Genomic DNA, 20,691 nt, shown 5'->3' on the forward strand with positions numbered 1-20,691 from the left:
GGTGAACGGATGATCTCTGCATGTCTGGTTCCCACCGTGAAGCATGGAGGAGGAGGTGTGATGGTGTGGAGGTTTTTTGCTGGTGACAGTGTCAGTGATTGATTTAGAATTCAAGGCACACTTAACCAGTATGGCTACTGTAGCGATACGCCATCCCATCTGGTTTGCGCTTAGTGGGACTATCATTTGTTTTTAAACAGGACAATGACCCAAAATACACCTCCAGGCTGTGTAATGGCTATTTGACCAAGGAGAGTGATGGAGTGCTCCATCAGATGACCTGGCCTCCACAATCACCCAACCTCAACCCAATTGAGATGGTTTGGTATGAGTTGGACCACAGAGTGAAGGAAAAGCAACCAACAAGTGCTCAACATATGTGGGGACTCCTTCAAGACTGTTGGAAAAGCATTCTTCATGAAGCTGGTTGAGAGAATGCCAAGAATGTGCAAAGCTGTCATCAAGGCAAAGGGTGACTACTTTGAAGAATCTAAAATGTAACACTTTTTTGGTTACTACGTGATTCCATATGTATTATTTCATAGTTTTAATGTCTTCACTATTATTATACATTGTAGAAAATTGTGAAATAAAGAAAAACCCTTGAATAGGTAGGTGTGTCCAAACTTTTGACTGGTACTGTATGTTTTCAGACCCTTTGCTATGAGACTCGAAATTGAGCTCAGGTGCATCCTGTTTCCATTGATCATCCTTGAGATGTTTCTACAACTTTACTGGACTCCACATGTGGAAAATTCAATTGATTGGACGTTATTTGGAAAGGCACACCTGTTTATATAAGGTCCCACAGTTGACAGTGCATGTCAGAGCAAAAACCAAGCCATGAGGTTGAAGGAATTGTCCGTAGAGATCCGAGATAGGATTGTGTCGAGGCACAGATCTGGGGAGGGTACCAAAGAAATCATCGAAGGTCCCCAAGAACATAGTGGCCTCCATAATTCTTAAATGGAAGAAGTTTGGAAGCACCAACACTCTTCTTAGAGCTGGCTGCCCGGCCTAACTGAGCAATCGAAGGGCATTTGTAGGGAGGTGACCAAGAACATGATGGTCACTCTGAGAGAACTCCAGAGTTCCTCTGTGGAGATGGGAGAACCTTCGAGAAGGATAACCATCTCTGCAGCACTCCACCAATCATGCCTTTATGGTAGAGTGTCCTGAAGGAAGCCACTCCTCAGTAAAAGAACCATGACAGCCCGCTTGGAGTTTGCAAAATGCACCTAAAGGACTCTCAGACCATGAGAAACAAGATTCTCTGATCTGATGAAACCGAGATTGAACTCTTTGGCCTGAATGCCAAGTGTCACGTCTAGAGGAAACCTGGCACCATCCCTACGGTGAAGCATGGTGGTGGCAGCATTATGCTGTGGAGATGTTTTTCAGCGGCAGAGAGAGGGAGACAAGTCAGGATTAAGGGAAAGATGAACAGAGCAAAGTACAGAGAGATCCTTGATGAAAACCTGCTCCAGAGTGCTCAGGACCCCAGACTGGGGGCGAAGGTTCACCTTCCAACAGGACAACAACCCTAAGCACACAGCCAAGACAACGCAGGAGTTGCTTTGGGACAAGTCTCTGAATGTCCTTGAGTGGCCCAGCCAGAGCCCGGACTTGAACCCGATCGAACATCTCAGGAGAGATGTGAAAATGGCTGTGCAGCCATGCACCCCATCCAACCTGACAGAGCTTGAGAGGATAGAGAAAAATGGCAGAAACTCCCAAAATACAGGTTTGCCAAGCTTGTAGCATCATACACAAGAAGACTCTAGGCTGTTTTTTATTTGTAATACATTTGAAAACAATTCTAAAAACCTGTTTTTGCTTTGTCATTATGGGGTATGTGTGTAGATCGATGAGGGGGAAAATGTATTTTACCAGGCAAGTCAGTTAAAAACAAATTCTTATTTTCAATGACGGCCTAGGAACAGTGTGTTAAATGCCTGTTCAGGGGCAGAAGAACAGATTTGTACCTTGTCAGCTCGGGGGTTTGAACTTGCAACCTTCCGGTTACTAGTCCAATGCTCTAACCACTAGGCTACCCTGAGGGGGAAAAATGATTTAATACATTTTAGAAAAAAGCTGTAACGTAACAAAATGTGGAAAAAGTCAAGTGGTCTGAAAACTTTCCGAAAGCAATGTACTTTTTGAGTCATGAAAGAGGAAGTCATCACAAAACAGTTCTGAGATCTGGGACTTGAAAAATACTCATTATCTCAAAACTATACATTTAGCAAATAGAACCTTATTGTCTCAAGTCCTTGATTATTGATGGCAAATGTACTCTTTTTAAATTACTTTATATCACCACTTTTTCAGAAGACTGGGCATAATGTAAGCTCTTTATGGTAAAAACAAATAAATACAGGTGCCTTAGAGCAGTGGTTCTCAAACTGTGGGGCGCACCCAGGGGTCGAAAGAGAGGGCTTTAAACTTACTCTTGAAAGGTAACAGTAGAATACACAAGGTAGTGCATCATAAGTTCCTCTTGCGGTGTTAGTCATTACATACCTTAGAGAGCTATTTACAACCTGTCAGAAATGTCTACATTGGGCCTCCTGAGTGGAGTGTTGTGCAGTGTTGCAGCGTCACTATAGCCTGGGGTTCAACCTCAGGCTATGTCACAACCAGCCGTGACTGTTTTTAAAAAATATGAGAACCTCGATGAAAAGGGTATTTCATAAAAATTACAAACCACATTTTTATTGATAACTAGCAAGCAGTTTAATGGCTTTGGGAGTTAGAGACAAGAAAAATATATCAGTTTACTCATCCAGAGCTATGCTTTAGCAATGTTTCTAGTTATCCATGGTAGAGGTGCCTGGAGAAGTGGGTATACTCTAATTTTGCCAAACATTTCCCAAATGACCTGCTCGTTGAAGGAAAGGCACCCTGTGTGAAAAATTCTATGAGAAACAGTGACGTACACTTTGAATGACCTAAAACTATATATCCCATATTGGTCAGGCCTACCCAAGCTGTACTGTGCAGTAGGCTAATAGTATTCACACTGTTGATATAGATAAATAAGGCTGTCACGCTCTCAAAGTCACACCTTTTTTATTAGAAAACAACACAATTGGATGTCCATAAAAATGCTTAGAACACATCAGGAGACATCAATTTCGATTTTTGAGTGTAGTTACCTTTTAATTGTTGTTAGTTTAGCATTTCAGTAGCACATCAGATGGAGTTCATAAAACAAATGGCCACTGGATTGATGCAAATAATCATGATATTGTTCTGCCAGGTAGGCTACTTTGTCAACATTTAATGAAGGTTTCTGGGAAAGCCCTTCCATCTACCAGAAGACGGTTAGGCCTATCATTAGCATCTACCAGAAGACGGTTAGGCCTATCATTACCATCTACCAGAAGACGGTTAGGCCTATCGTTACCATCTACCAGAAGACGGTTAGGCCTATCGTTAGCATCACTATATTTGTCCTGTTCCTTCATGGTTTGAAACCTGGATGTTTAACTTCATATTATTAGGCATGTCTTACCTTGCTTCAAAGTAGCCTATCGACAAAATCCTACCCTAGAAATGTGGAGGCAATTTTTTTATGAAGACTTCCTCATACACTACCAGTCAAAAGTTTTAGAACACCTACTCATTCAAAGGTTTTTCTTAATTTTTTACATTTTTTTTTTTACATTGTAGAGTAATAGTGAAGACATCAAAACTATGAAATAACACATACGGAGTCATGTAGTAACCAAAAAAGTGTTAAACAAATCAAAATATATTTTATATTTGAGATTCTTCAAATAGCCATCCTTATCCGATGACTGTTTTGCACACTCTTGGCATTCTCTCAACCAGCTTCATGAGGTAGTCACCTGGAAGGCATTTTAATTAACAGGTGTGCCTTCTTAAAAGTTCATTTGTGGAATTTCTTCCCTTCTTAATGCGTTTGAGCCAATCAGTTGTGTTGTGACAAGCTAGGGGTGGTATGCAGAAGATAGCCCTATTTGGTTAAAGACCAAGTCCATATTATGGCAAGAACTGCTTAAATAAGCAAAGAGAAATGACAGTCCATCACTACTTTAAGACTATTTTCAAGAACTTTTAAAGTTTCTTCAAGCGGAGTCGCTAAAACCATCAAGCGCTATGATGAAACTGGCTCTCATGAGGACTGCCACAGGAATGGAAAACCCAGAGTTACCTCTGCTGCAGAGGATAAGTTCATTAGAGTTACCAGCCTCAGAAATTGCAGCCTAAATAAATGCTTCACAGAGTTCAAGTAAGAGACACATCTCAACATCAACTGTTCAGAGGAGACATTAGACCGGTGGAAATCTGTCCTTTGGTCTGGTGTCCAAATTGGAGATTTTTGGTTCCAACTGCCATGTCTTTGTGAGATGCGGTGTGGGTGAACGGATCATCCCTGCATGTGTATTTCCTACCATAAAGCATGGAGGAGGAGGTGTTATGGTGTGGAGGTGCTTTGCTGGTGACAGTGTCAGTGATTGATTTAGAATTCAAGGCACACTTAACCAGCAAGGCTACCACAGCATTCTACAGCGATAAGCCATCCCATCTGGTTTGGGCTCAGTGGGACTATCATTTGTTTTTCAACATGGCAATGACCCAACACACCTCCAGACAATGTAAGGGCTATTTTACCAAGAATGAAAGTGATGGAGTGCTGCATCAGATGACTTGGCCTCCACAATCACCAACCTCAACCAAATTGAGATGGTTTGGGATGAGTCTTACCGCAGAGTGAAGGAAAAGCAGCCAACAAGTGCTCAGCATATGTGGGAACTCCTTCAAGACTGTTGGAAAAGCAGAAGCTGGTTGAGAGAATGCCAAGTGTGCACAGATTTTTTAAAACACCTTTTGGTTACTTTTTGATTCCATATGTGTTATTTCATAGTTTTAAGGTCTTCACTAGTATTCTACAATGTAGAAAATAGTACAAATAAAGAAAAACATTTGAAGGAGTAGGTGTTCTAAAACCTTTGACCTGTAGTGTACATTCTCCTGTTCTATTGTTTATTTTTAAACGTTTTTTTTTTCATTGTCCAGCACATATTGGCATTATCCTAGTCAATCTGCAATGCAGGATAGTTTTTACATCTTTACATCTCCCCTCTTTCTAAATTTCGAACGGATGTTTTCCTATCTGTCCATGAAACCCCTTGCATGTGCTGTGCCGCAAATGGCATTTTGGAACATTCACGCGTAGGCCTACCACCATGTGCACATTGCTGCACCTAAAATATGAAGAAATTATAGTTTATTAACATTTTAAGCTAAACGTTCTGATCTATTCCATCAGCCTTATTAATTGATATGCGTATACCTCCACTACACTAATTTGATACGCATCGTGGGGATTAAGAAGTGAGTATACGCAATGCCCCAGAAAAATAAGTGGGTATATATGGTGTATACCCGCGCATACCCTCCACTACACCACTGTTTGTCATTTTAGGGAACTATCGTTTGAACAAATGTTTTGATGAACATTAATTAATATATTTGATGATGTGATTAAAAAGAAGGAATAGTATTCTCATTATTTCACCATTAAATGATTAAGCATTCTGTGCCAGATAGAACCTTCCCATTGGGCACAGATGTCAACTCAACATCTATTCAAATCAAATCTTATTGGTCGCATTCACGTTTAGCAGATGTTATTGTGGGTGTAGCAAAATGCTTGTGTTTCTAGTTCCAACAGTGCAGTAATATCTAACAAGTAATATCTAACAATTTCACAACAATACACACAAATGTATAGGAATGGAATTAAAATAATTAAAATAATCCCAAATTGGTTCTACGTAATTTAATTGAAATGACGTGGAAACAACGTTGATTCAACCACTGTGTGCCTAGTGGATTATGGCTGAACCCAGATTGACATTTCTGAGCTATAAGATTACATCTGCCATTGCACCCCCACATTTCACAAAAATTATCCGGTGTATGTGACAATTAAACATAAACAAAAAACAAAAAGACTGATTTATAAATGTCTTAGGATTTTGGAACTCCGCACTTTAGGTACCTTTAAGGTGAGGATCTTATTGGCTTATGAAATAATAATTTACAAAAAAACTATTCTGAGATCTGGGATATGAAAACATCTATGCTCAATATCTCAGAACTATGCTTTGCGCAGATAGAATCTTACAGTCGAAGGTCTCGAAATGGCAACCTGTGTGCGGAGAGAGACCTTGGATAGACAGTTGCTTTGTTCAAGACAACTGTGAACTCGAAAAGAAACTAGGTCAAATCGTGACGTCAGTGATCTTCAGGTCGTAGACATAGACTGACCAGATGAAAGCTATGGTCACTTTTTAAATCCACTTCAATAAGTGTAGATGAAGGAGAAGAAATATGTTGAAGAAGGATTTTTAAACCTTGAGACATGGATCATGTGTGTGCAACTCAATATTAGGAAGTTGTTATTAATGATTTGTTCACTTGGTGTATGTTGCATATTTTAATATTGTATTATCTTAAAAGTGATTTGCTAAGTTAGGATTTTACTATTTGAAAATTATTTATGATTTGTGTTATGATTGTAAATTGCTGTATAATTCAGTCTATGACTGCGAGAAACAAATACATTCTACTACTACAGTACTACACTACTCCACTTGGAAGGTATAAGAATCAACCAATAGGAAGCTCTACGCAAAAAACATGTGCAAATTTTAACTCTGAAGTTCTTTGTTGTCTTTAAAGCACCATTGAATGAAGTCATATATCAGATGCCGCAAGAGTTCCAAGTTCCCAGTGGTCTTGAACTCGGCATCCAATTTGGAAAATCGTTGAAGAAATATGAGCTCCAAGTTTCCCACAAAAGTATCAGAATCAACCAATAGGAAGTTCTACGCAAAACAACGTACCCAAATTTCAACTCTCCGGTCCCAGGTTTACGAGTTGTCTTGAAGGAACCAATAAACTCAGATTTTCCAAGTTGGAAAGTTTCAGACTCAATTGGAAGCTTTACGGGAAAAAAACTAAAACGAATTTTAACTTGGCGGTTCTGAGTTGTTTTGAAGCATCAGCTTGTAACCACTGAGGACAGTGACCCATTATGTGGGCTCAGCATCTGTGAAGGGGACACGGGCACGGGACACACAGGACATAGGAGGGTAGGGGGGATGGGGGGACCTGCGAGATATCACCAAACAATAGCATCATGCACAACACTGCCAAGTGGGACAGTTCGTGTCACTCACTCATCATTGGGCTTTTGTTTCAAATGCATCTTTAACTCTGAGTAACCTACCAACCATTACAGCTAGCCAATGTAAGCTATAGGATGAAAATAACAGCTTGACAGCTACAGTGCATTCGGAAAGTATTCAGATCCCTTGACTTTTTCAAAATGTTGTTACATTACAGCCTTATTCTAACATGGATTAAATAGTGTTTCTCCTCATCAATCTACACACAATACCCCATAATGACAAAGCAAAAACAGTTTTATTTTTATTTTTAGCAAATTTCAATTTCAACAAAAACGGAAATACGACATTTACATAAGTATTCAGACCCTTTGCTCAGGACTTTGTTGAAGCACATTTGGCAGCGATTACAGCCTCGAGTCTTCTTGGGTATGATGCTACAAGCTTGGAAAACCTGCATTTGGGGAGTTTCTCCTATTCTTCTATGCAGATACTCTCAAGCTCTGACAGGTTAGATGGGGAGCGTCGCTGCACAGCTATTTTCATGTCTCTCCAGAGATGTTCGATCGGGTTCAAGTCCAGGCTCTGGCTTGGCCACTCAAGGACATTCAGAGACTTATCCCAAAGCCACTCCTGTGTTGTCTTTGCTGTGTGCTTAGGGTCGTTGTCCTGTTGGAAAGTGACCCTTCGCCCCAGTCTGAATTCCTGAGCGCTCTGGAGCAGGTTTTCATTAAGGATGTCTCTGTACTAGTCTCCCAGTCGCTGCCGTTGAAAGAACTTCCCCACATCATGATGCTGCCACCCCCATGCTTCATCGTAGGGATGGTGCCAGGTTTCGTCCAGATGTTACGCTTTGCATTCAGGCCAAAGAGTTCAATCTTGGTTTCATCAGACCAGAGAATCTTGTTTCTCATGGTCTGAGAGTCCTTTAGGTGCCTTTTGACAAACTCCAAGCAGGCTGTCATGTGCCTTTTACTGAGGAGTGGCTTCCATCAGGCCACTCTACCATAAAGGCCTGAAATGTTATCACATCTCCACAGAGGAACTCTGGAAGTCTGTCAGAGTGAGCATTGGGTTCTTGGTCCCCTACCTGACCAGGGCCCTTCTCCCCCGATTGCTCAGTTTGGCTGGGCAGCCAGCTCTAGGAAGAGTCTTGGTGGTTCCAAACTTCCAATTAAGACTGATGGAGGCCACTGTGTTCAATGCTGCTGGCATTTTTTGGTACCCTTCCCCAGATCTGTGCCTTGACACAATCCTGTCTCGGAGCTCTACGGACAATTCTTTCGACCTCATGGCTTGGTTTTTGCTCTGAAATGCACTGTCAACTGTGGGACCTTACATAAACAAGTGTGTGCCTTTCCAAATCATGTCCAGTCAATTGAATTTACCACAGGTGGACTCCAATCAAGTTGTAGAAACATCTCAAGGATGATCACTGGGAACAGGATGCACCTGAGTTAAATTTTGAGTCTCATATACTTATGTTATTTTGATTAAATTTGCTAACATTTCTAAAAACCAGTTTTTGCTTTGTCACGATGGGGTATTGTGTGTAAACTGTTGAGAATTTGTTTTATTTAGTCCATTTTAGAATAAGGCTGTAACGTAACAAAAATTGGAAAAAGGGAAGGGGTCTGAATACTTTTCGAATGTTTTTATTTGCCAATAAGTAGTAACCATTGGTGAAGCTATAGTTAAGTAGCTTTAAACTATGTGTTCTTTTTTGTGGACGTGACATTTTTTTGTCAAGTAAATTAAACGATTATGATGACAAAACATGTGTCAATGTGACGACAGCAAAACACCACAGTAGATTGCGTCATTGTGCTTAGATGACGTACATCGTCCTAACATTATGAACAGCCAGTTTGCGACTGTCTCGGCAGACTCACTCTCATGTGGGTCTCCAACAGTAGCTTAAGAGTCTGTTTATGTTATCATGCCAGCTCCTTGTCTCTCAATGTCATTCCAAGCATGTTTGGCTCACTTGACAATGACATCATTGGAGTTGACAAGAGCACAAACAGTTCTGGGACCAGGCTGCTCCAATAGTAAGTTGGTGTTTACTTCCCTAAGGTACATTTGGGATTCAGCTACAAAGTTCTACCAGGTAAGTAAAGTGGACAAAAGCTGGTAAGCTTTGGTGAAGAGTGCTGCCAGACATCAGACAGCACTAGGACCCATTGCGAGTGGGAGTTGACTTCTGACATGACACCACAGTACCACCCTATGGCATCGTCCGGGACTGTCTAAGACTCATTCCTGCAGATTTAAGGGGGCTTCGTAAAGTGTATTATTCTTCTACTGCACATTTAAATCAATAAATATTTTGATGAACTACATCAACATTGTCTCTTTTTTTTAGGTGTCAGCACATGCACACACAAACTCCAGGCCTTTTTAAATACATAAAATAATGGCCCTATCTGTGTGTGTGTGTGTTTGTGTGTGTGTGTGTGTGTGTGCGTGTGTGTGTGTGTGTGCGTGCATGTGTGCATGGGTGCGTGAGAGAGAGAGAGAGAGAGAGAGATAGACAGAGAAGCAGATCACAAGCAGGCACCTTGTTGTAAGGGCACTTCCACAGAGTGAGTAACATTCTACATTGGACCGCAAGCATGTCCTGATGCAATTCACATAATATATTTTTATTTTGTGATCTCGTTTTAGTCAGATTTTCTTAAATCAGATATTACTATGGGATGTATCATGAGAACTAACTTCACGCAGATAAGCAGCTCAAACAGTAGGAAAGACATTGGCCACATATATTGTTTAGGTTTGTTATGGAGAGCAAGACCCAGTTCCAATCTGATGCTGCCTCCTAGGGGCTACCTTCAAATGTACATCAAACCACAAATAGGCTGCTACTAGTAGCAATGTGCTGCCTTTGCTCTAAACTGGAGTTAATATATATATATATATATATATATATATATATATATATATATTTCACCTTTATTTAACCAGGTAGGCTAGTTGAGAAAAAGTTCTCATTTACAACTGCGACCTGGCCAAGATAAAGCAAAGCAGTGCGACAGAAACAACAACACAGAGTTACACTTGGAATAAACAAGAGTACAGTCAATAACACAATCGGAAAAAAAGAAAGTCTATATATAGTGTGTGCAAATGGCGTGAGGAGGTAAGGTAATAAACAGGCCATAGTAAAGGAGTAATTATAATTTAGTAAATTAACACTGGAGTGATAGATGAGCAGATGATGATGTGCAAGTAGAAATATGGGTGTGCAAAAGAGCAGAAAAGTAAATATAAACAATATGGGGATGAGGTAGGTAGATTGGATGGGCTATTTACAGATGGGTTATGTACAGCTGCAGCAATCGGTTAGCTGCTCAGATAGCTGATGTTTAAAGTTAGTGAGGGAAATATAAGTCTCCAGCTTCAGCGATTTTTGCACTTCGTTCCAGTCATTGGCAGCAGAGAACTGGAAGGAAAGGCAGCTAAAGCAGGTGTTGGCTTTGGGGATGACCAGTGATATATACCTGCTGGAGTGCGTACTACGGGTGGGTGTTGTTATCGTGACCAGTGAGGTGAGATAAGGCGGAGCTTTACCTAGCATAGACTTATAGATGACCTGGAGCCAGTGGGTCTAGCGACAAATATGTAGCGAGGGCCAGCCGACTAGAGCATACAAGTCGCAGTGGTGGGGGGTGTAAGGGGCTTTGGTGACAAAACGGATGGCACTGTGATAGACTGTATCCAGTTTGCTGAGTAGAGTATTGGAAGCTATTTTGTAAATAACATCGCCAAAGTCGAGGATCGGTAGGATAGTCAGTTTTACGAGGGTATGTTTGACGGTGTGAATAAAGGAGGCTTTGTTGCGAAATAGGAAGCCGATTCTACATTTAATTTTGGATTGGAGATGTTTAATATGAGTCTGGAAGGATAGTTTACAGTCTAGCCAGACACCTAGGTATTTGTAGTTGTCCACATGTTCTAAGTCAGAACCGTCCAGAGTAGTGATGCTAATCGGGCGGGCGCGTGCGGGCAGCGAACGGTTGAAAAGCATGCATTTGGTTTTACTCGTGTTTAAGAGCAGTTGGAGGCCATGGAAGGAGTGTTGTATGGCATTGAAGCTCGTCTGGAGGTTAGTTAACACAGTGTCCAAAGAAGGGCCAGATGTCTACAGAATGGTGTCGTCTGCGTAGAGATGGATCAGGGAATCACCAGCAGCAAGAGCGACATCGTTGATATATACAGAGAAAAGAGTCGGCCCGAGAATTGAACCCTGTGGTACCCCATAGAGGTGCGGACAACAGGCCCTCCGGTTTGAGTGTGTTCCACACTTTACAGTGTTCCACGCTGAACTCTGTCTGAGAAGTAGTTGGTGAACCAGGCGAGGCAGTCATTTGAGAAACCAAGGCTGTTGAGTCTGCCGATAAGAATACGTTGATTGACAGAGTCAAAAGCCTTCGCCAGATCGATGAAGACAGATGCACAGTACTGTCTTTTATCGATTGCGGTTATGATATCGTTTAGTACCTTGAGCGTGGCTGAGATGCACCCGTGACCAGCTCAGAAACCGGATTGCGCAGCGGAGAAGGTACGGTGGGTTTCGAAATGGTCAGTGATCTGTTTATTAAGTTGGCTTTCGAAGACTTTAGAAAGGCAGGGTAGGATGGATATAGGTCTATAACAGTTTGTGTCTAGAGTGTCACCCCCTTTGAAGAGGGGGATGACCGCGGCAGTTTTCCAATCTTTAGGGATCTCGGACGATATGGAAGAGAGGTTGAACAGACTGGTAATAGGGGTTGCAACAATGCCGACGGATAATTTTAGAAAGAGAGGGTCTAGATTGTCTAGCCCAGCTGATTTGTACGGGTCCAGGTTTTGCAGCTCTTTCAGAACATCTGCTATCTGGATTTGGGTGAAGGAGAAGCGGGCGAGACTTGGGCAAGTAGCTGCGGGGGGTGTGGAGCTGTTGGCTGGGGTTGGGGTAGTCAGGAGGAAAGCATGGCCATCCGTAGAGAAATGCTTCTTGAAATTCTCGATTATCGTGGATTTATTGGTGGTAGCCTCAGTGCAGTGGGCAGCTGAGAGGAGGTCCTCTTATTCTCCATGGACAGTGTTCCAAAACTTTTTTGGAGTTAGAGCTACAGGATGCAAATTTCGGTTTGAAAAAGCTAGTTCCTGACTTCCCTGAAAAGTTGCATATCGCAGTGGACTATTCAATGCTAGTGCAGTTCGCCACAGGATGTTTTTGTGCTGGTCAAGGACAGTCAGGTCTGGAGTGAAGCAAGGGCTAGATCTGTTCTTAGTCGAAATTTTTTGAAAGGGGCATGCTTATTTAAGATGGTGAGGAAATTACTTTTAAAGAACGACCAGGCATCCTCGTCTGACGGGATTTGGTCAATATCCTTCCAGGATACCTGGGCCAGGTAGAATAGAAAGGCCTGCTCGCAGAAGTGTTTAAGGAAGCGTTTGACAGTGATGAGGGGTGGTTGTTTGACCGTGGACCCATAGCGGATGCAGGCAATGAGGCAGTGATCACTGAGATCCTGATTGAAAACAGTATTTTGAAGTTGGTCACAATAATATCTATGAGGGTGCCCATGTTTACGGATTTAGGGTTATACCTGGTGGGTTCCTTGATCATTTGTGTGAGATTGAGGGCATCTAGCTTAGATTGTAGGACTGCCGGGGTGTTAAGCATATAACAGTTTAGGTCACCTAACAGTACAAACTCTGAAGATAGATGGGGGGCAATCAATTGACATATGGTGTCCAGGGCACAGCTGGGAGTTGAGGGGGGTCTATAACAGGCGGCAAAATGAGAGACTTATGTCTGGAGAGATTCATTTTTAAAATTAGAAGCTCGAACTGTTTGGGCGTAGACCTGGATAGTATGACAGAACTTTGCAGTCTATCTCTGGAGTAGATTGCAACTCCTCCCCCTTTGGCAGTTCTTTTGGACGGAAAATGTTGTAGTTAGTTATGGAAATCTCAAAATTTTGGTGGCCTTCCTAAACCAGAATTCAGACACAGCAAGGACATTGGGTTGGCGGAGTGTGATAAAGCATTGAGTAAAATAAACTTAGGGAGGAGGCTTCTGATGTTAACATGCATGAAACAAACGCTTTTTCGGGTTACAGTCAACAAATGAGAGTACCTGGGGACACGCAGGGCCTGAGTTAACCTCCACATCACCCGAGGAACAGAGGAGGAGTAGAATGAGGGTACGGCTAAAGGCTATCAAAACTGGTCGTCTAGTGAGGTTGGGGACAGAGAATAAAATTAGCAGATTTCTGGGCGTGGTAGAATAGATTCAGGGCATAATGTACAGACAGGGGTATGGTGGGGTGCAGGTACAGTGGAGGGAAGTGGGATTGGTTTTTACAATAGTGTTGCAGTCCTCTGAATGCTTGGGAGTGTAGAGGCAGGATGATACTTGTCCCTGTGCTGCTGTCAGCCCCTTCTAGGGAACTCTGGAGGAGACATGGGTGTGCCCATAACATAGGTGAGGCTGAAAAGTGTGTACCTGCCTACAACAGACAGGAAACAGCACGTTTGTGAGTGGAGGGGACGTTAATGATGGCCTGATTAGGACAATTGGCAAATAAACGTGTGTAATAACATCCCACTTGGCACACCACGTTATTTTGAAGTGAAAATGTGTGTCATTTGTGGTTGAGATGTTGATCAATAAGATTTAAACCTTTATTCACTCACTCAAAAAGACTGAAGTTTTGTAAATTCCCAATGTGTTATCACTAGGTTTACAACACAACCAAATATCAACATTTAAAGGCGATGTATCTAATGCTTGAATAGTTTCATCAGAGCCACTGGCCTAATTCTATTCTTTAACTTTTATTTTTGGTTTAGTTGGAGACCGTTAATCCAACATATTATTTGTTAAATTGTTGACAAGTTAATAAGCTGTTTACTGAATTGCAAAAGTGATATTGAATTGTGTTTGGTTGTCAACGCAACCAAATATCAACATAAGAAGAAGATGTATATTATGTGCCACTGACTTAGTCTGACTTTAATTCCAGTTTGTTTACAAAATAATATTTGATCAATTGGATTCTCCATTTCAACCAAAAATCTAAGTTAAAGAATAGGAATAAATCAAATCAAACTTTAACTGCATTTTAAATAAAGTTTGATTGATTTAGTCCTATTCTTTAACTTAGATTTTTGGTTGAAATGGAGATGTGAATCCAACATATTCATTATTAACATGAGGATTACATTTGACATCAATCAAAGCATGAAAACCCTAGGCTTACTACAGTGCATTCAGAAAGTATTCAAACCTCTTGATCTTTTCCACATTACAGCCTTATTCTAAAATTGATTAAATAAAATTCAATCTTCATCAATCTACACACAATACACCATAATTAAAAAACGAAACAGGTTTTTAGAAATGTTAGCAAATTTATTACAAGAAAACCCCCAGAAATACTTTATTTACATCAGTATTCAGACGGTTTGCTATGAGACTGGAAATTGAGCTCAGGTGCATCCTGTTTCCATTGATCATCCTTGAGATGTTTCTACAACCTGATTGGAGTCCACCTGTGGTAAATTCAATTGATTGGACATGATTTGGAAAGGCACACACCTTTCTATATAAGGTCCCACAGTTGACAGTGCATATCAGAGCAAATACCAAGCCATGAGGTCGAAGGAATTGTCTGTAGAGTTCCGAGACAGGATTTAGTCAATGCACAGATATGGGGAAGGGTACCAAAACATTTCTGCAGCATTGAAGGTCCCCAAGAACACAGTGGCCTTCATCATTCTTAAGTGGAGGACGTTTGGAACCACCAAGACTCTTTCTAGAGTTGGCAGCCTGGCCAAACTGAGCAATCAGGGCAGAAGAGCCTTGGTCAATAAGGTGAGCAAGAACCCGATGGTCACTCTGACAGAGCTCCAGAGTTCCTCTGTGGAGATGGGAGGACCTTCGAGAAGGACAACCATCTCTGCAGCACTCTACCAGTCCGGCCTTTATGGTGGAGTGGTCTGACGGAAGCCACTCCTCAGTAAAAGGCACATGACAGCCCGTTTGACAACGCAGGAGTGACAAGTCTCTGAATGTCCTTGAGTGGCCCAGCCAGAGATCTTGGGTGTTTCAACAAAGTACAAAGAAAAGGGTAAATGTGATATGTAAATGTGTTATTTTTCATTTGTTATAAATTTGCTAAAATGTCTAACCCTGTTTTTGCTTGGTCATTATGTGTGTGTAGATTGATGAGGAAAAAACCCAATTGAATCCATTTTAGAATAAGGCTGTAACGTAACAAAAATGTGGGAAAAGTCAAGGGGTCTGAATACTTTCCAAATGCACTGTATATGTATTGTTTCTTTTTAGTTGAACCCTGGGGTTAAATTTAAAACAAGAGCTGGTGATGACTTTGCAAATGCTACAGTATATAGGCCTAAATAGTATCATTGATGATATACTGGATGATTTGTAAAGTCTGCTTACACTTCATTTGCTCTGTTAAGCCTTCCCTTTAGAATGACTTTGATAGCTACAGTGAATCTAGTCACTACATTTACATTTTAGTCCTTTAACAGACTAAGTAACTTATCAGAGCAGTTAGGGTTAAGTGCCTTGCTTAAGGGCACATTGACAGTTTTCACCTGGTGTATTGGAACCAGCAACCTTTCAGTTTCTGGCCCAACGTTCTTAACCGATAGGCTACCTGTCGCCCACTTATTAAGAGATCTCTCAATAATCATTCTCACGATAGCACATTGGTAGTAGTGGGTGACAAATATCAAAGATAAGTGGGGCAGGGCTTGGTTAAAACCCTGGAGGGGGGACATAATGGATAGATGTAGATAGCTCAAATCTCCAGTAGGAGGTACTGCTCAACCTATTGTTTAGTTTTTTGATAGTGGATATAATGTTGAAGATCTGATGTTGTTTCAAATGTACACCTTCAACATATTTAATACAAGGTTTGTCTATGTTAAAAATTGGTTACCATGATGACATAATTCTGTGGTTGAAATTTCACCCTCAAAACAAACAGTTAACGTGGATTACTTTTTTCAAATCAAATGTATTTTCCACATGGATTCCACATCACAATACATTGACAAATTACATTGAAACAACGTTGATTCAACCAGCTTGTGCCCAGTGGGATGTGTGTGCTAACAGATGGACATGTGTATAAAGAATGTATAATCCATATACACACAGGAGTGTGTGATTCTGTGTTCTCTCTCTCCCCCTCACTTTTCTTCCTGTCATGTTACTGCCTGTGAGCTGTAATTACAGGGAGTGAAGAAGGTAGGGTTGAGGGGAGAACAGAGAGAGAGGGAAATTGAGACGAGTGCTAGTGACGGAATGTGCAAGAAAAAAAAAGGAAGAGATATTCAGTTACATTCCATCATTGACCTTTAACCTAATACATTTTCAAATGACCAGGTGCACTCTCTCATGGCTGCTTCATGACTACCTGCCCGAGAGACAAGAAACTTTTGTTCCGATTGCCTCGAGCTCAGACAATGATATTTATGCCCAGTATTGAGTGACCTGTTTAATGATTCTACAATGTGGCAGTAACTAGATGTGCTTTGGCATTCCAATAGAACTGTTCATGAAATTGTAATCCGGAAGAGGTTAACGGTTTAATTGACATAAGAACACATACTGTACAAAGGTCTATTTCCACCAGAAATACAGGTCATGTCTATAAAAAAGAACAGCAATAATAAAACCTAGTCCAAAGATAGACCTCACAGATTGTCTTGGTTGACTATTTGGACTTGTAACATTTGTACTAACACATAAGCGTTCACACACAACCAATAAACGTGTTTTATCAGCGAAGTAGTGATCAGTGAAATCACACACACGTTTGTTTTTACTATCCTTGTTGGGACCAAACAATTGATTCTCATTCAAAATCATGTTTTCCCTAACCCTAATTGTAACCCAAACACCTATGTCTAAAATTGCATTTTTTCCTTGTGGGAACAAGCAACATTTCCTCCACTTATCTGAATTGTCCTTATTTTACTATCCTTGTGAGGACTTCTGTTCCGCACAAGGATAGTAAAACAAAAACACACACACACACACACAAACATATAACCTATTGTGCAATAGCCAAGAAAACATTGTGCGAAGGCCAGGAATGTCATGTAGTATTTCAGAGGCAGACGCAGTTTAACATTTTAGTGGGTAAGGAATAGCTAAGGTTATGTTGTAGGACTGGGCCTAAAACAGGCAGCCTATAGGCAGAACCTAATAGAGAGGCCTACACTGCTAAATAAGCCTATATGTAGGCGTTGAATACAGAAATGTCAGTTTAGATCTCGTAATTTCTTCCCAGACTCTTTGGCATTTTTACAGCTGTACAGCCATTTTATAATCCTGGCATTGCGCTCAATGACCGATGTCCCCTGTCGAACAGTTTCATGCATCTCCTCTTCCAGTAATCCTTCGTTACTGTCCTCGCCACTATTCCGTGTGAACCCGCCATCTGACGTCGAGATGCTGACGCTTCGGATTTTATTGACACGTTCATCCGAACATGCGGAAAAGTTATCTTTGCCCAGGGACTCTATGACTTCGCCATTCAGTCCGCAGTATTTGAAGAAGGCATCAAAGTCGGCAAAGTTTTTGGAATATCTTGAGCTGATGTCAGAGTGAGAACGTCCGACCCCTTTGCGAGTCCTCCTCTGAACTTCCGCTACTCTTTTGTGAGTGGGTCTCTGCATCACACCTGGGGACACTTTTATGTCCGTCCATTCTTTATCTGTAGATAGAGATTGTGTTTCTGGCTGTATGGGTTTCGAATAGCCAGCCTTTGAATCACATTCCTTGGCAAGTCCTTCGGGTGTCGTAAATTTGGTATACATTTCCTCTGCCTCACATTCCTTACCTGATGCCTCAGGTAGTAAACTTGCCTTATCCAGAGAGCCGAGCAACAACCTGCGTCCCAAATTCAGTTTATTTTTCTGACGCGTCGATGCTTTCACAAATTCACATTTCTGCCGGTACAGTAAAAGTGAGTCTCTTCTTTTGGAGCTCGTCCGATGCACCGCATTTTTGTCCTCCGGCGGCGAAGGCCCTCCTTGCACACTGCTTGTACCCGCAGGCGAATTCCTCCCACTGTTCCTACAGTTCATGTTGGAGCTCCGATTAGACGATCCGTTACTACTAACAGAGGCAGATCCAAAACTAACCACGGGCTCCTGTATCGAGTTGAACACCTGTTGACTTTTGACATACTGTTTTTTACTTGCGGCAAGCATCTCCACTGCACTCATGCGTCCCGTCTCTTCGCTCTCCAGTTCCATCTGTTTCCGAAGGTATTCCGGACCCTTCTCTAGAATTCTAGTGGCATCTACACCTTTGTTAGTCATATTGTTGGTTTTTGCTTTCAAAACACTACCCTAGCAGGCATTCCAAAACTGTATTCAGGATGTAAATGGGTCCCACGTTACCAATCCATGTTCACGCAGTGCTCAAATGTCCAGAAGCTCGAAGTAAGAACAATTCAATGTTCTACTGTACAAACAAGCTCGTGCCTTGTCCAAGCACGTACTAAAGCGGGAGTGTTCACCTTTCTGCTTAAACATATTACACAACCTCATCCCGTCTTGCGCAAGACCAGGTTGAACCAAACAAGTGGTATGCAAAGTACACCTGATCATCACCAGAGTTTTTGATATGTACCCCCCAATTTTTTAAAAACTGGTTACAAGTAAATCAGTTATTTTTTGTTGTTGAGTAAACCTAACTACATTTGTTGAAACCAAATTTATGATTAAATGCCAACTGTTATATTTTATTATTAACAAATCTATATTTCATGTTGCAACCTATTCCTTCAACACTCAACTTGCTTTCCCATTTGGTTAAACCTAACAAACAACATAGATACAAACTAATATTGTATAAACTCAATGTATTTTTATTTTTAATCCCAGCAGGAGGCCTTTTGGTAGGCCCTCATTGTAAATAAGAATTTGTTCTTAACTGACTTGCCTAGTTAAATAACGGTTAATAAATAAAAGTAAAACAAATAAAAGTAGATTTTTCACTTTGGAGTTACCTATCCAAATTTCTTTAATTGGGTTGCAAGCAATTAGATACATTTCCTGTAAATAAAGATATTAAGTTGGTTCCATAACATGAACTAATTTCACGATTTACCAAATACATTCTTTATAATAGTTCAAATTTACTGGCTACAATATTGTAACCAAATGGTGGCAATCTAGACAATGGAAACCTTTCCATGGTCTTTCATATCACATGCACTTATACAAATATAATTTGGGATTCAGTGCTGGCAGAGTATAGGTATAAGCTTGATAATATTAAAACATAACACTTTTAACTGTAATGACATTCACACACTGAAAGCCACGCCTCCAACTCTTCTAATAGGATGCCTCTGCTTTATTGCCCCCACTGCTACGCAATGCAAATTAGCATGAGGTATTGAAAGCAATTTCACTCTTTCTGTGAAAATGTTATCACCTACATTGCCATTGGATGCAATGAAACCACCCGACATGGCAAATCCCATGCAGCGACATTAGAAGTTCCTGCAGCCATGTTACAAGTTCAAACACTTGAAGGCGTGATGTTCTGTTGTAGGCTATAGACCCTAGATTGACAGGTTTTAAATCCCCCCCATAACATCGTTTTGAACTTCTAACTTGGTAGGAATAATAACCCACTGGGCACAGACCTCAATTCAATGTCTAATCCACGTTGGTTCAACGTAATTTCATTGAATTGATGTGGACACAACGTTGATTCAACCAGTGTGTGCCAAGTGGGAAGGGGGAAGGAAGGGAGTGGTTTGTGACACACAAGAGCAACCGCGGGGTAACGCTCAATCTGATTGAATCAAGACCCTAATTTTAGAAAGATTAAAAGGAAACTGGAAACTAGTGACGCGTTGCCACTGATCAAACCAATCAAGTTTTTTGCATGGGTGTAGTTGACTGGCAGCAGACTGGGCTGTGGGGGAAGTAGGCCAGGTACTGGTGGCAGCAGACTGGGCTGTGGGGGAAGTAGGCCAGGTACTGGTGGCAGCAGACTGGGCTGTGGGGGAAGTAGGCCAGGTACTGGTGGCAGCAGACTGGGCTGTGGGGGAAGTAGGCCAGGTACTGGTGGCAGCAGACTGGGCTGTGGGGGAAGTAGGCCAGGTACTGGTGGCAGCAGACTGGGCTGTGGGGGAAGTAGGCCAGGTACTGGTGGCAGCAGACTGGGCACTGGAGGAAGCAGGTTGGACTGCAGTGGGAGCAGCCTGGGTGGGGATTGCAGTAGAGAAGTCGGCAGTAGTGGTGGTGAAGTCATCCAGAAGACTACCAACTGTGAGGTCCATTGCATAGTAGTAGTGGTGGTGAAGTCATCCAGAAGACTACCGACTGTGGATGTCCATTGCATAGTCCTCAAAATCAGTCTCCTCCGAGTCAGGGTCCATGTCCTGCATGGCCTTCTCAGTCTGCCTGAGCAGATAGTCCATACACCAATTAGCTCTCCTGAAAATGAAAAAGACAACAGAATGCA

At 41.6% G+C, this 20,691-nt stretch overlaps 1 protein-coding gene across 1 annotated transcript; it reads right to left on the reverse strand.

The window, feature by feature from the left end:
* Window positions 1–14,559: 14,559 nt before the first annotated feature.
* fam110c (family with sequence similarity 110 member C) lies at window positions 14,560–18,715 on the reverse strand. Its single transcript, XM_020455430.2, has one exon. It carries the CDS (start codon window positions 18,525–18,527, stop codon window positions 17,463–17,465), a length of 1,065 nt encoding a protein of 354 aa, XP_020311019.1. The 5' UTR covers window positions 18,528–18,715; the 3' UTR covers window positions 14,560–17,462.
* Window positions 18,716–20,691: the final 1,976 nt, after the last annotated feature.

Source organism: Oncorhynchus kisutch, linkage group LG21 (assembly GCF_002021735.2).
Source record: "Oncorhynchus kisutch isolate 150728-3 linkage group LG21, Okis_V2, whole genome shotgun sequence".
Classification (NCBI taxonomy): Eukaryota; Metazoa; Chordata; class Actinopteri; order Salmoniformes; family Salmonidae; genus Oncorhynchus; species Oncorhynchus kisutch.